The sequence below is a fragment of the Cryptomeria japonica genome, chromosome 2 (genome assembly GCF_030272615.1).
Source record: "Cryptomeria japonica chromosome 2, Sugi_1.0, whole genome shotgun sequence".
In the NCBI taxonomy this organism is placed as follows: domain Eukaryota; kingdom Viridiplantae; phylum Streptophyta; class Pinopsida; order Cupressales; family Cupressaceae; genus Cryptomeria; species Cryptomeria japonica.
Genome location: NC_081406.1, coordinates 198,287,473 through 198,304,559, shown reverse-complemented (window position 1 = coordinate 198,304,559; position 17,087 = coordinate 198,287,473). Strand labels below are relative to the sequence as shown.

The window sequence follows — 17,087 nt, the reverse complement described above, 5'->3', positions numbered from 1 at the left end:
TGTACACGAATGAGATTTCGAATCATCCTCATCTATGTCAGTGTCTACACCAGAACATACACATTGGCGGGTGGGGCACATATGCTGAATAGGTTGGCTTGTGCCAAATGATGCATGAGGTGTTGCTAATGAAGGAGGTGTCACTGAGGAAGGAGGTGCTACTGATGAAGGAGGTGCCACTGATGAAGGAGGTGTTGCAGGTGTTGGTATATCCTCTGCTCCGACCAGCTGTGTTTCATGTTGAACAATGACATCAGTCAATGATGCAGCTGTCTGAAGAGTCTATAATTCCATAGACTCCTTCAAGGATATAGGAGCAATGACATGAACCATGGGTTTAGGAGTTGTACGCCTCCTATTTTGTGGGTCTACCACCCTATAGGCCCCAGGCCTATCCTGCGCAGAGCCTCTCCCTCTACCCTGAAATTGTCGGATGTCAAAGTAATTCGACTTCTCGCCGAAGATAAACTCACAATACAACTTTCTCAAAAAATATAGAGGCACCTCCCAATTATTACAAGGTGGTTGGTCAAAGACCATATACCACCTATCCCAAAAAGCTTCTTTCAACCTAGCATGAACACACCAATGTATAGGAAACTGAGTCATATTTAGTTCTAGGTTGTTACTGGTAACAGGATTCCAGTGAAAAGAGCACATATGTCAGCTTTACCTATGCCCTTTTTCTTCACCTGATCATATGACAACACATCTGCATAAAATGTTTGACATCTATCCCTCCATGAACCCCATTTTGTAACCTCCCTAGATACCTCATTTGCACTATTAGCCATTGTCTCTAGTGTTCTGGCAAGGGTTGAGTGGTGTTCAATCCTACAGGTCCTCAACCTATTCACCAATATAGAAATTTGGGCACTATTTTGTGTAAGGCAATTGATGAGATCCTCTTGTGTGGCATCTACATGATCTAATGGAGGACACGGAGGGTTTTGGGGTGGTGGTGGTTATCGAGGAGCAGCATTTTCAGGATTTTGAGGGTTTTCTTGTTGCTCTTGTGCAATGTTAACAGGGTTTTCTTGTGTTGCTTGTGCAGGAGGAGGTCTTTGTTGTCTATTTCGTTTTTGGGGATTGCTTGAAGAATCTGACATCAAATTAATAATTAAACAAAACTTAAATCAATTAAAAAACCCTATTTTAATTAAAATGCAAACAAAAACAATCAAACAAATCAAATCTTACATTTTCGACAGGGTGTCATTGTTGAAAATGGCTCTTGATGTTGGGAAAACCCAAAATAGTCGCAAACCCATGCAGGTTGTTTTTTTTTTTGCTTCTCCTTGATGTTGTTCTACAGGTTTTGGCAAGCATCTATTTATATAAAGATAATAACACTTATCAAATAAATAACTAGCTAAATAAACTTTTTTTTTTCAATGGATAATATACAATAAAATAAGCAACTAAATGGAATTGAGAAAAAAACACTTCTTAAAAAAAAAGAATGAATGTAGAAAATGTATGCGCTCTACTTTCCTTGCAACCAAATTGAAGACGAAACCAAATAGAAGAGAGACTTTTATTTATAGAAGGTGACGAGAAGCAACGGGGAAACAAATGCAATCAGAAAGAAGCTTCATCGTTGTTACCATATACTTCCCAAAGTCTAGTGAATAGTATAGTCTAAGCTTTAGAACCACAGAAACAAATAAGGCCATTACAACCATGAGGGGAAAAATGAGAGCCGTGAAAACATGAAGAACGGTGTAGCCGCAGGATCCTACTCTTCTTGTATCGCCGAAGTTGCTCAGCTCCGTGAAATTTTAGGCAATCATAACTATAAATTGGCAGAAGATGGGAAAGACGAAACTGTGGGAATTGATGGATTCGAGAGTTTTTGAGGCTGCCCATTTGGGAAATATAAATGCCATTCGAGATTTAATAGACGAGAGCGCTGACGTTCTGGAACAGCTCACAAATTCCAGCCATAATTCTGTTCTACATGTGGCTGCAAGAGCTGGACAGGCAGATTTCGTGTCTGAGATTTTGAGAATCAAACCTGAAATCTTATCCTACGTCAATAGTAAGCGGGATACTGCCCTGCACGAAGCTGCAAGAGAAGGACATTCGGCTGTTGTGAAGGTGTTGCTGGACAAAGACCAACGTATTGCTTACAAGGTTAATCAGGATTATGAAACGGCCCTCTTTGTTGCTTGCAAGGAAGGCCACGTTCATGTGGTTAATGAATTGATTCAAGTCGCTTCCTTGCTTGCCCTCGACTCTGAAAAACCAGACGAGAGGACGTCTCTTCATGCTGCATCAACCAGAGGACACGAAGGTATTTTCATTTAAGAAAAAAAAGAGAGATGTTTTTAGTTAATTTATGGACTGAAGACATTAGACCTTTAATTTGACAAATTTGTTTAATTATGGTGTGGTCAGACATAGTAAAGGAGCTGATTAAGGCGAGACCTGGGCTGGTCGGAAAAGTGGACAATCAAGCAAGCAGCCCGTTACATTTAGCTGCGCCACACGGCCATCTGGAAGTAACTAGAGCATTGTTAACCGCCGATCCTGAGATTTGCTACATGCTCGATGGCTCTGGCAGATCGGCTCTCCATATCGCAGCGATGAAAGGACAGCTCAGCGTTGTTCATGAAATACTGTCCTTCAGGCCTGACTCTGCCGACATGCTCTCCACAGCCGGTGAAACCTTTTTGCATTCTGCAGTGGAGGCGAACCAGATCGAAGTTGTCAAGCACGTGGTTGACCTTCTTGACACGTCCAAGCTTATCAGGACAAAAGACAACGAGGGTAATACAGTTTTACATGTTGCTACCAGGAAAAAACTCAAGCAGGTAAGCGAGCAGAGTGGCCCACAAATTAAGTAGCCCTCCCGTGCACAGAGATTATTGCTTTGTCATATAATTATTTATTAATAGATTGATGGCTTCGCAGATAGTCCAGTGGCTTGTGACGTGTACGACTGTAAATGTGAACGCAGTGAACAAACAAGGGCTGACGGCCCTGGATATCTTGGAGAAAGAACCGGCTCATTCGGGAGCCCTGATAATTGGGGCTGCGCTCAAGGATTTCGATGCGAAGCGCGCCTACGAACTTCCTCTGGAGCGCTTCAAGCGGGACGACTTCGCTCTCAAACGCAGCGTCAACTCAATTAATCACCACGTTCGTGCTCATCATTTCCAGACGGCCGACACGAGTGATCGAGTGAACGGCATGGCAAAAGAACTGCGGCAGCTGCACACAGAAGGAATAAAAAATGCAGGGAACACTGTGACTGTGGTGGCGGTGCTCATCGCTACAGTGGCCTTCGCCGCCATGTTCACCGTGCCAGGCGGCTTAAAAAACGACGGCGATGACGAAGGCACTGCTGTGATGGCACACACCGTCGCCTTCAAAGTATTTGTAATAACTGACACCGTGGCTTTATTCTCGTCGTTCGCTATAGTTCTGATTCTGGTGACCGTGGTGCCCTTCCATAGGAAAGTGTTGATGAAGCTTTTGTTCTTCATCAACAAGATTATGTGGGTGGCTGTTGGATGCACTGCCTCGGCTTTTTTGGCTGCTGGTTATGTGGTGGTGGGTCCGAAGAGTATGTGGGTTGCAATTAGCATGTGTGGTGTTGGAGGAGGAAGCATGGTGTTTATGTTCACTTCTCTTGCCTGGCTGGTTGCTGGCCATCAGATGAAGAAAGCCCGACTCCGGAAAAGTAAGAAGCGCAGAAATGGTGAGCGTGTGGGAAGGTCAAGATCAAGAGACCCTGAGGCAATCATAACACACTTGGGAGAAGAAGAAAGTGAAGCGAATTCAGGGGAAACGAGCGAGAGATTTCCTCGGAGACGGATCCATTCTTCTTCTGACTCAGACTTTGAAAGCTCTGAAGGGAACGGCTTCCATCCACTGTAAACACATAAATATTATCAATGGCTAGTGGCTTTGATAGAAAGTAGGAATTTCTTCCCAATTTCCACTTTTGAAAAGTCTCCACCGTCTCTATCTTCAATCTCACGGTGGAGGTCCCCATCTTTTCAAGGTGGAAAATGAAATAACTAATATTCTCCTTTATCTTTATAGTACCACTACTCTTGTTTAATAATAATGGTATTCAATCAACTTAATTTCCAAGTTTTACTGTGATTAAATTAACTTCTGCACTGTGATTAATAATAAAAAAAGTAGTCTATTAAATAAATAATTATGATACGTGATCAATTATTTCAACATGGATCTTATTTGTGCTCTTATTCTAGCCATCTCATAATGTGTTTGAGCTCACATTTCTAAGAGCATAAATCACAAATCATGGAACAACTTTCTTTTGTATTGTAATGGGTGAAGATGACTAGGTTATTAATTTAAACGATTGTTGTTATAGATCAAGATAAGGTCAACTAGAACTTTCCCTATACCTCCATAATAAGCTCCAAGCAATTGCAATTTATGTCATATCATTTCTAGTTCTAGAAGGACTTTTTCAATGCTAACTAAGTAAAAAAAAAAATTGGAAGAGCCTCCTCATTCTCATTCTTCTATTTATGTACATTTTCTTTAGCACCTAAGTCTTTCACAAATGACATTACATTTATATCATAAAAGTGGTATGATAAGAAAAGTTGAACGAGTTGGAGTCAAAGCCTTGCATTGGGAACTATCGTTGCTAAAATCACTACAAAATCGTCATGAATACTAACCTTTGATCTCAACAATCTAGTTATTCTTATTCTTTAATCAATCAAAATATGTTTTATGGACCTTGGATTACTAATATGCTACACATAAAATTAGCTTTCAATCTTATGTCCAACAATTGACCTTTCTACAAGGAATCTCAAGCTTTATTATTGTTACTTCTATGATCTCTAGTAGTAAAGAGTGTCAAACTAAATAAGAATAGCCACAACCTCTAGTTCACATTTAGGTACCAAATTGATACTATATATTGATGCCACTAAGCACTAAGAAACAATAATTTAACATGTAAATCATTCTCTCACGTGTGAGTCCAAATAAGCCCTATGTGCTATAAAATCATGCTAGAACATAGCAAAAATTGATTGATTAATACTTTAAGCAAAGAAAAGAATCAAATTACATATGTTTCTAATACGAACATAGATAAATAGATATAATTTAAGAAGATAAATAAACATGTATTTGGTCATATATAATTGTGTTTCACCTAGATAAACTTTGATCATTAGCTAAGTAATAATATTATAATTTATATTTTAAAACAAATAAATTGAAATATAGTTAAGCTCTACAAAAAGACTCTGAGAAGATAATAGTGAATGTGAACCTTGGTCTAATGATTAACAATATTAATTCAAGAACTAATTCTCACTAAAGTTGCTCTTAGAATGCTTCCACAACTATAACCGTATTGTGGGTCTACCCTTTAATAATAATCCTATGCAATAAGATAAAGATCTACAAAATGCACATGAAAGATAATATTTTATAATATACAAAAATAAAATAATTAAAATAATAAGAAATGGTGAAGAAATAAAGTCATAAAGTACTACTCTCGAAATCAAAAGAAAAAAAATTGATATTACATTTGTATTTGGAATATGGGAAAGGAATTTTTCATATTTTATACTTACAAAAACCTTATACTATTGAAATGGTCACTAAAATACATGAAATTAAATTTTTAGGGTATACAATTTTTTACTTTAAATTGAGCGACATGCTCTATTTAGTGGGTGACTAGAAAAAATGTTGACAAGTCAAGCTTACTTTGTTAGCCTGGAAAATCTAGAGAAGGGCTAATTACAGTGACAGTGGTACCCTTCCACACGGAAGTCATGGTTGCCTGCAAGAGTTCACATCTATCGCTACAAATGAAGAAAACCCGAGTAAGGAAAGGAAGGAGTGGGGAAATTGTGAGCGTGTAGGAAAATTAAGGTCGAGAGATTCCATGACAATCATAACTTTTAGAGGAAAAGGAAATGAATATGAAGGACTTTTAGAGGAAAAGGAAATGAATATGAAGGACTTTTAGAGGAAACAAGGAAAAGATAGCAGTCTTATTCAGATTTAAACATTGAAAGCTTGGAAAGGGATGGCTTCCATCTTCTTTAGACATACAAAAACGATGCTTCCTCCCAATTTGCTCTTTGAAAAGTCTGGATTACTTTTTCTTCTCCCTCGTTGGAGTCACGGCAGAGGTCCTCGTCTCTTCACGTGGTGATATTGCTCTTCGTCCAAATCACCTTGATTTCCAAGCATTAACGTCATTAAATTAACTTCCGTAAACTGCATTTTCTCTTTCCAAAATACAACAAAAAGACAAAGGCGAACTAAACAGTGACAGCCAATACAATTGATCTGCCTAAGATTGGTTCGCTATCCATAATAAACTCTTTCCACCTTTTTCTCTAACCCACAATAAATCAGGTTCTATTTATAACTGGGGGCAAATCCTAAACCTAGTAATGGAAGTAGATTTTTTTGGCATCGCGTGTATTGAGGAGCATCATCCTTTCATTCCTTCTTTCTTTTCGCACACAATCCGCAATAAAAGATCACTTGCATCGTCGATCTGCAATAAAGTTTTCACTCTTCTCTGTAATAAAGTATTGGTTTCATGGAGTAAGTTAGTATTAGATGAGACACAAGCAGTAGTGAGTTTTCAACAAATCAATCTTTTAGCAGACTTTGACTACAACAGAGTTTTTCAGCATTATTAATTCTTTATCAGGATGACAACATTTTGACTAGATCAAACATGTTAACATATGTGGCAAGATACACTTATAACTTGAGAATTTCAGTTTATGTCGGTGTCAAGTCTTTGATTTTCTTTTGATTTGATCTTTTGTGATGTCATGTTTCCTATGCTTCTCAAGGATGTCTATGACTAGAGTGGCCAAGATGAGGCATGATCACCTATTTGTTGCTTGTGGATTGTCTCTTAGTAATACTATGGCTCGTCCAAGGATATGAGGACATTGTGGGTCTAGTGTGAACCAGGGCATTCCTTGTTTGTGACTGTATGATATCCATGCAAATGATACAATGACTATCTAGGTTGAACCTATATTTGGATGGTCACAATACATTCCCTAAAATAAGCTAAATGATGATAATAAAACAAGAAGCTCATTTCACATCCATATCTTCTACCTTCCATCCCCCTTTCCTGTGTGTCCTGCATCGTCCTTCCCCATTTCTATGTAGTCTGAAATTACCTCGGTAATAGTATATTTCTCTATGGCCCTATCTCTCTCATTGGGCACGCCTCATGACAGTTATTGTCTAAGTCTGGCCATCTATCCCTCTAAGGCCTCTATATCCATAGCTTGTGTCTACACCTTCTCCAAGAGGATGCCTAGCTCCCTTCCCTCCTCCTATCCACTTGTTTCCTCCCCTCTCCCACCCTATTCTGGGGAATCCTATATCTATGTCTTCTCTCCCTGTACCTACAGGGAAACCTATGTTGTTTGTCCCCCTCTCCCTTGTAGTGGCCTAGGTAGCCTACCCTCACGGCCTTTGTCTCCCTCCTATCGGCCTTCCTCTCTCCCTTGTTGTCCTCCATCTCCGCCTCTTCCTCTCCCTTGTAATATCCTCCTCACTCCTCCTCTCCTTCATCTCCTCCATCCTAGCCTCCCATCCTCATCATCAACCTCATCATCCAGCCTTGATGGTGTCTCTGCTACTCTAGTCAACCATGGAAATGGATGTGCCCTAAAGTATGCCTTATAGTCTGACATCATCCCTGCATCTGCAATCTCCCTATGTATGTCCCAAGGCATTGGGACAAAAGCCTAAAGCTCATCCACTGTGCGGCCTCATAAGACAAAACTAGACCCCAATGAAACCGCTCTCACACTATCTATGTGAACTCTCCAGAACCCCTCGACATCTATTGAACTCTGCCAAACTGTCTACATACCCTATCCAGTAACTATTTGTCAAGAATATAGGGCATCTGCACAATCAAGAACTTGGTCCTGTAATAAAATGGGAGCTCTCTAGCATCCTCTGGCCAGTCTTTGTAATCAAGGTAGGGTCTCCATATTCATTGTATCAATATTGTCAATCACCCTCCTCTAGTTTTCTAGCTTCCCTAACCAAGGCTAGGAAGTGATCATCGAATAGTAATGCACATAAGCCTGTCCATGTCCTTTGAACCTGAAGCAGACTAGCCGAGACACTACAATATGCTCATATCAATAAACTTCTAACAGTATGAGCCCGCATCTAAGGATGCATTCGAGGCCGCATCCTCCAAGATAAACAAACTAGTGAAGCTTGTGGTAAAATGGGCTAACACACATAAGCCCCACACAAACCTGGCACTCTGGATCATCAACATATCCATAGCCCATCCCCATCCAATTGCTAGTCCATGGGTCATCCTGTCTGGGCATAAGAATCCACTTATGACCCTACCCACAACTATTGCTGAAACATCCCCACTAGCATACATAGTCTCCCAACTAACATGACCAGCCTAGATCTCTATGTCCATGTCATCGAATACTCACCGCAAAGAATCCTCATCCCCATATCACTCATAAAGAACCATATCTTTAGTGATGGGAATGCACAATATCATGTGCACATCCTCCAACATAACCAAAATCTTGTCGATCGGCATATGGAACATGAAGCTCTCTGAATGCCACCACTTAGCTAATGCAGTTATCAGCCCCATGTTTGCCTGAATCTCAAGCATGAACATGATATGTATCAACCCCATGTCATATCTATAGTTCTATGGTCATCCTCAGTTAGTTGTGGTCACAGTCTCTATGTCATGGGATATCTCTCTCACAACTCCAAGAGAGGCAGTGAGTCCTACAATCATACCAAGCTAATCGCATCAATCTCATTATATCAGCTCCTGGCATTATTCAATCATAATAGTCCTTATGTTTATCACATGGTGTTTCTTATCCAATCCTACCCTAGTAGTGCTTGTCTATCACATGCCATTGCTTATCTTAGCCTATCTTAGTGGTACTTATGTTTATCACATGGTGTTGCTTGTCTATCCCCATCTTTGTGGTGCTTATGTTTATCACATGATATTGCTTAGTCACCCTTATCCTAGTCGTAGTTATGTCTATTACATGGTGCTACTTATTTGGCTTTGTCTTTGTAGTGCTTATGTTTACCACATGGCATTATCGTTATCAATATATATGTTTATCACATTGCACTAAATCATATCTCTATCGGGGCACCTGTTCGAGTTTATCACTTTGACAGTTTATCCAATTGGTCACATATGTTTATCACATTGTAGTTTATTTTTGCCCTAATTTTGTTTGCCAGACATATGTTGGCAATTGACACTCTATTGGTTAGGTTTCATTATGTTGGCATTGATGGCAACATGATTTTGGGTTCCGGCTTCATATGGTGTACCGACAGGCACTTCACAGACTCTACACCGACACCCGCACCAGCACCGACGGGATAGAAGATTTCTTCGATCACCGACAATGCAAGCCGACATGGTATAGTAAAGGTCATCAGTATTGGAGGCTGACACATCTTGGATCCAGCATCAGCAACTTGTTTTAATGCTTATTCATTTATGTTATATGGCCGACATGTAATATGATATTGTATATATCCTTGTAAGCCAACATAAGGCATAAATTTGTATAGGGTATATAGGGGAGATTGATTAGAACATTTTTGTAATAGAAAGAAAAAGAATGAGAGAATAAGGATAGACATGTGGAATGGATATATGAATGTAATGTAATGCAAAATATATCGGAGAGACTATGTATGTGAGGAATTCATTGTAAGAGTTATTCCTGTACTGAGGTTTAGGTTTTTAACCGAAACAAACAGAGCTTAAATCGAAACTATATTCTGGCATAGAAGATGCTATACTAAGCAGTTCACACTTCTCCTGATTTTTGTCTAGATTGTTATGTAGTTAGTGAGGCTCCTATTGTGATGAGCAGTGTGTTCTAGGTTGTAAGCCTCCCTGCAAGTGCAAGCCAATCATATGTTGTAATTTCTCTTCATATGGCCAGTGAATTGATATTGTAGGTCATAAATCCCACCGTGGTTTTTCCTCATTGAGATTTTCCACGTATAAATTTGTGTGTTATGGTTCGCATTTATGTGTTTGGCTTATTGGTTGCATTACTTCTTTCAATTATGTTTATACTAGTATATCGGTTGGTGTATGAAGGTTTTGTTAAGGCTAAAATCTTCTATTCCGGTATAAAACTGATTCACCCCCCCCCCCCCCTCTCAGTGTTATTTGTTTCCAACAATTGGTATCAAAGCCTTGTGCCTCAGAGGAAGTTTAAGAGCTTGAAGAAGATCTTGAAATTGGAATCATTGAATATGGCTTTGGAGAAGCAACTTGAGATGGCACTTGAAGATTATGATGTTGAAAGATTGAAGAACTTAAAGATACAAGATGAGTTGAATTCTACTAAAGAATTTATTCTTGTCCTACAAGAGAAACTTTCATCTGTTCAAGCTACGAGAAAGGAACTTTTGCAAAATCGGGATGATGAAGATGCACTTAAGGAACAATGTCAAAAATTGAGTCAGGAGAACATGGTTATGAAGAATGAAATGCAAACTATGACTATGAGGTTGTCTAAGGATATTGAGGACAGAAAGAAAAAGGAAGAAAATCTTGATGTATCCCTGAAGAACAAATTTGAAGAATGTGGTACAGTCACAGAGAAATGAGCAAGAGCTTGAGAGACAAATGATAGTATTAAGAGACGACTTAATTGTTGCAAGTGAGTACAAAGAAAAACTCAAGATCATCTCAGCACTACTTGATGAGTTACTTAAGAGACAAAGGAAGATTGGAGATTCCAGTGGACTTGGATTTGAGCAAGGACGTAGTTCTGGTACTGCTAAAGAAGATCAAAACCATAAGGCACTGGTAAGGCAATTCAATGCTTATAAATTCAATGGTAGATGTTTTGTTTGTAATAAATTTGGTCACATGGCTAGGCAATGTAGAAACAAAGAAAATCAGAACCCTGATTATGCTCCCGATAAATGTTCTAAATGTAATAAAATTGGTCATAAGACAAAAGATTGCAGAATGAATGTAAAATGCTATGCTTGTGGAAAATTTGGACATATGGCTAATCAGTGCAGGTCAAGAAATTTCACCAGTTTTAGCAAGGCAAATCAAAAGAACAATGTTACATGCTATGCATGCAATGAAGTTGGACATATTGCTAAGTTCTGCAGAAGCAGAAATCCACAAGTTGGCAATGGAGGATCAAATGATAAAGGCAAAGAGAAGGTTAGTGAAATCTGACAAGATCATACTCAGAGATGGGTTAGGAAGACTGAAGAGAAATCATCAGATGGGAATGTCCCAGTTACCTATCTGGCAGAAGAGGTTGCTCCTGCACCGGCAATGAGCTCATCCGGTAACAAAGGCAGATGCCTTAGGGGTAGGAAAATTTCATGGAAGATGATGCATATGCCCCTGGAGGAGATTGTGGAAGATATTTCAGATATTGGAGAGGATTATCCGGCATTGATACATTCAGAGAGAGATCTGGTATCATTCACCGGCAGTCATTTATGTCAACAGAAGATTAGGGTTTTCTTGATGGATAAAAGGTTGATTACACTTCATTATTATTCACCTAGAATTCAGAGTGATTTCAGAGCGATTCAGAGCAACTTAGTGCAATCAGAAGCTATTCAGAGGAGATCAGATTTCTTCTTGAATGATCACACCGACATCTAGAAGGATTTGTTGAAGGTTTTCACCGATAGCGTTCTAAAGGTATTCTTCTTGAATCATAGAATCGAGATCATCTTCTGCTCCTATTATCATTGCAAATCTAACTATAGTAGAAAATAAAGACTACCCCAGGCCAATTTTCAAATGGTATCCACATGTGGCTACCAAGGAAGATTCGGCTGGAGCATTTTTTCGTGTCCCAAAGGGAGTGATATATGTGCAATATGTTAGGGCCTATATTTATTGTTATATAGAGGACTTAGGAACTTCGAAGATCAAGGGGATGTATATGAATGAACTCATGGGAGAATCTGGTAAAATCAAACCGACATATAAACACATCGAAGATCTAGGGTTCATTGATATTCTGGATATTTCAGAGTTCAAGGATGAGATTGTCATATATTTACTACGAAGAGTACATGGGAAATTCATATGGCTGGACCGACCCTATAAAACCACTAAGGAAGCCATCCGGGCAATTACTGGTTTGCCATCAACATGGCAACATCCAGATAAGAAAGTATCAAATGACTTTGTAAAGAAGATCACCAACGCCACATCAAACAAGAGATCGATAAAGGTGAACACCATCACCGACATCGACATCAAATTTGGAAGGATGATCATAGGCTACTTGGTAACTTAGTCTAACCGACTGAATTCAGTTTCCAATTCATGTATTTTGGCCACTTATAGGATGATGAGAGAAAATATCAAGTTATATCTTTGTGACTAGATGCTTGAAGAGTTACTGATCAATTTAGGGAAGATTAAAGGTGAGAAGAAAGGAACCTTCCAATATGGAAATCTTTTAGTATGCTTAATGTTATAATTTTTGAATGATACTCCCAGTTCTAGAAGGAAGCAATGGGCTTTTGACATCCCTGTAGGAAGACAGCTTAAGCAATCAATTGTTGCATTGATAAGTCTTAGAGATGATAAGGTATGGGGTTACTTCAAGGCATTTCAGAAATCTATGAGGACTATAATAAGGATACCTGAGCAAATAATAGAGAAATACTCTACCGACATTTGTTACATGGTTAAGAAGGATGTGACTCTCATGGAGGCAGTCAAGCCCCGAAAGATTTGGATAGAGGAAATGGGATATGAGGTGGATGCATTAATTTTGGATGCATATGCAAAAATCTCTGATAGATGCAGAAATATATGAAGCAGAAAAACCTTGTGGAATAGCACAGCTAAAGACTTTTGAGGTTGAAACTGATTTCAATCAGAAGAAGAGGGAAAAACAAGAAGGTTAGGCAAGCAAGTTTGTACAGGAAGTTTCAAAGGAAATTAAGGCACTCATTGATGTTGTTCCGGAGAAAGGGAGAAAGAGGAAGGATCCAGTAGTTCACATCGAACCTATGAGTGTAGATTATGAACCTAAAGATGAGACACCATTAACATTCAAAAGGGTTGTGAAGAAGAAACCAGAAGAACCTAAAGTGGAACCAAAGAAACAACCAGTTAGGAAGGTCACCATCAAATTAGTGGCACAAAAGCAGGCACCCAAGGCTAAACCATCAATTGCATCCGGTACTACCAAAAGGAGGAAGAAGAGTGACATTGATTTGGCACTAGAGACTGGTAATGTAGCAATTACTCCACCTAAGACTTGAGCTGAAATTGTAGATGAAATAACTAAGGATGGGATGCTGAAAAATGTTAAGTCTTATTATGATACATTAGAAGTTGATGAACACAGAGAGGTAGAGGAAGCAATTCTTCTATATTTAGACATCTATAAGAAAGCATTAATTGAAATAGAAAATCAAATACCGGCAGAGCTATACAACATGTTAGATGCTAGAAGGTTATCTGCAATGCAAGAAGATAAACACATTAAGATGCAAGAACTTTTAGCTATATGTGTTTCTATAACTCCAGATGAGATGGAGAAGACAATTGAGGCTGTAGACAAGAAGGTTTTTAACAGCAAACATAGAATAATTAGTCTGATGTTAGGTAGAATGAATGAGATAATAAAGGAAACACAGAAGGGTTGGATAAAAATTTTGGGAGAGCATAGAGGATTCTTCACTTCACCAAAGACAAAGACTAATACTGTAGATACACCGGTTGAAGGGAAAGGTAAAGGAATTATGGGTACTCCACCCTCAGTTTTGAAGAATATCAGGATAGTGGAAATTGAACCATCGATTAACACAAATGTACAGACTCATATAGAAACACCGATTAATGCAAAGAACACTGTACATGATACTAAAATTGAGGAAACTTATCCTCTAGATACTAATATATAGGTTGAAGATATTGTTCCTATAGTGGAACCAGCAGTTGCACAGACTACACAAAGTGGTGAAGCCACTGGTGCAAGTGAGGAGGTAATAAAAGTTAAATCACCAGAGAAAACAGGAGAATCTGGTAGGGAACCAGTTGTTGGCACATCATTATTGACAATTGACACTTCTCTATTAGAAAACAAAAACATCACAGAGATGAGTCCCATAGAGCTGATGATGATGGTTGCTTAGAAACTGATGAAGGAGGGAACCACAGACAAAGGGATTATATATCAATCCATAACTGTTTTGCATAGATTGGTCTCAGAATGTAAGTTTGAGAATGAAGAAATCCCTTCTCACAAGCTTAAGATAATAATAAAGCATATCTCTAAATATTTTTAATCATTATAGTAGATCTCTAACCGGCTATCACTTGAAAAATCCACTTTGGGTAAGAGAGACGCTTTTGATCAGATCATTGACAGAGAGAAGAAAAAGATTGAGGAGAAGTTAATTTTCATTGAAAATTATTTGAAATAAGGTACTAATATATACAGGTTATGTTGCAATATAGAGATTCTTACAGCAAAAGTAGATGAAAAGATAAAAGACCTGTACAGGACAAAATTGCTAATATTGCTAACTCTTTTGATGGACTAATTTCACTGACCATATCTATTGATGGACAAATTTTGACCTTGGAGAACCAAATTTATGCTCTTTAAAAAGAAAGAGATAAGATCATTCAAAGAGCCAAAAGTCTCAGAGGTTTGGTGAGTCCAATATTGGATTCACTTGATGTTCATAAGAGGGAATGCATGGATATGCTTGGTAAGCCCACACCGGTAGAAGTTAATGAGAAAGAATCACTTGCATATTTACTGAGTGGACTTTTATCTATCTTCGGCACATTCAAAACCGATTGGGATACTTATGTGGAGTTATTAGAGAAAGCTTACCCGGAAATCTTGAAATCGGTCAAGCTCCGGTAAGACATTTTTGGAGATCTTCAGTGTACAGTTATCATTCTTTGACATTCTTTTTACAATTTTTGGGTGTTGATGCAAAAGGGGGAGTAGTATACATGTGAAAAATAATGAAGGGTTACATATATTAGGGGAAGTTACAGATTTTTTGGATTTTTGGAGTATTGGAGAATTTTACATATTTAGCTCAGGTGGAGCAGGGCGGGATGAAACCAGCAGTTGAAACCATGACCATTTTTCACATGAGTGTTGCCATCAATGCCAAAGGGGGAGATTATCGGAAATTGAAACTCTACTGGTTAGGTTTCATTATGTTGTCATTGATGGCAACATGATTTTGGGTTTTGGCTTCATATGGTGTACCGGCAAGCACTTCAAAGACTCTACACTAGCACCGGCACCGGCAGGATAGAAGATTTCTTTGATCACCGGCAATTCAAGCCAACATGGTATAGTAAAGGTCATCAGTATTGGAGGCTGACACGTCTTGGATCTGTCATCAGCAACTTGTTTTAATACTTATTCATTTATGTTATATGGTCGACGTGTAATATGATATTGTATATATCCTTGTAAGCCGACATAAGGCATAAATTTGTATAGGTTATATAGGGGAGATTGATTAGAACATTTTTGTAATAGAAAAAAGAAGAATGAGAGAATAAGGATAGACATGTGGAATAGATATATGAATGTAATGTAATGCAAAATATATCAGAGAGACTATGTATGTGAGGAATTCATTGTAAGGGTTATTTTGGTACTAAGGTTTAGGGTTTTAACCGGGACAAACAGAGCTTAAACTGGAACTGTATTCTGGCATAGGAGGTGCTATAGTAAGCATTTCACACTTCTATGGATTGTTGTCTGGATTGTTATGTACTAAGCAACTAAAAAAATTAAGGTGCACACACCAAACATTGTTTTGCTAGAAAAAAAAAGAGGAATACTTGTGTGCACGAAGCATTTGGTCCTCTTAATCTTATCTATTTTTAAAAAATAATAGTAGTTTACAAACTAGATTTTGATTACTACAATTCTTGTTCTTTTGGTGTATCCAAATTTTGAGTCCATGAATCTCAAATTACTCTTCCAAGTTTAGGTTTAGCTAATTTTAGAACAAAAAAAAAGTGGTCACTTTTGACCTCCAACCTTAACTTTGTTCTTATTATAATTATAATGCTATGTTACATAATAAAACGTGTGTATGGATTGAATAAATATAATTAAATGCCACAATTGTTGATCTTACATAATAAACATCAAGAATTTGATGATAAAAGAAAACTAAATGAAACAAAATTGGATTCAAGGATGTCTAAATGAGAATTAGAATTACAACTAGAAAAGAATTAATATTGCATATATTTAGAAGAACAAAAAAAAATGTTGTTGAAGCATGTTTTCCTAAGTTTCACATATTTGTAAATTAGTATGACTAAATTATTATAAAAAAAATCTATTTGCTTTGTCTATTTTTTAATGATAATAAGTTTTGTTTGATGGGAGGAAAAGTTATACATATTAAATTTACACACCATCTCATCTTTTTATTATAAATTTGTATCTTATCACATGTCCAAATTAGGTTTTATTTATTTTTTCTTGAATTAATTGTTGGCTTAATTTGTTATAAATTTGTATCTTATCACATGTCCAAATTAGGTTTTATTTATTTTTTCTTGAATTAATTGTTGGCTTAATTTGTCATACTCAAATTATTGTAGTAAGTCAATTATAGCAAGCACCTTAATGATATTGATTTGGTAGAATATCCTATTTAGGTCCATTTTGAACTCATTTCCAATCTAGGTGTAAGCTTATCAATCCTCCTACTATAACTCATCAAAGAGTAATCATCTTAACATGATATGAACATTTATCAACCCCATTGTCGAGAATGGCGCCTGCAAAAGAGCACAACTAAAGTCCCAAGGCTGGGATAAAGGAGCAAGGAACACATCACTTTGAAGGCAAAGGCAATTTGAGGACATGGGATGAGAGGTAGAGCTATAAAAAATGGAATAAATATGCCCCTGATGGTCATCGAAGCCAATGCATATTTGTTAGGCAACAGGCGGGAAGGATGGATAAATATGCCATATCCAGGAAAGTCTGAAAGATAGAGGATAGTAGGCCACTATACCTGAAGAA

General features: G+C 37.9%; 1 protein-coding gene across 1 annotated transcript; it reads left to right on the top strand.

Annotated features, from left to right (window-relative positions):
- Positions 1-1,812: 1,812 nt before the first annotated feature.
- On the top strand, positions 1,813-4,056 carry LOC131072779 (ankyrin repeat-containing protein At2g01680-like). Its single transcript, XM_058009037.2, has 3 exons — positions 1,813-2,296; positions 2,401-2,816; positions 2,917-4,056. Exons 1-3 carry the CDS (start codon positions 1,813-1,815, stop codon positions 3,883-3,885), a joined length of 1,869 nt encoding a protein of 622 aa, XP_057865020.2. The 3' UTR covers positions 3,886-4,056.
- Positions 4,057-17,087: the final 13,031 nt, after the last annotated feature.

Coding starts and splice junctions, on each gene's coding strand:
- LOC131072779 (XM_058009037.2), top strand. CDS start 1,813: ATGGGAAAGACGAAACTGTGGGAATTGATGGATTCGAGAGTTTTTGAG. Junction 2,297..2,400: donor ATCAACCAGAGGACACGAAG/GTATTTTCATTT, acceptor TGGTGTGGTCAG/ACATAGTAAAGGAGCTGATT. Junction 2,817..2,916: donor CCAGGAAAAAACTCAAGCAG/GTAAGCGAGCAG, acceptor ATGGCTTCGCAG/ATAGTCCAGTGGCTTGTGAC.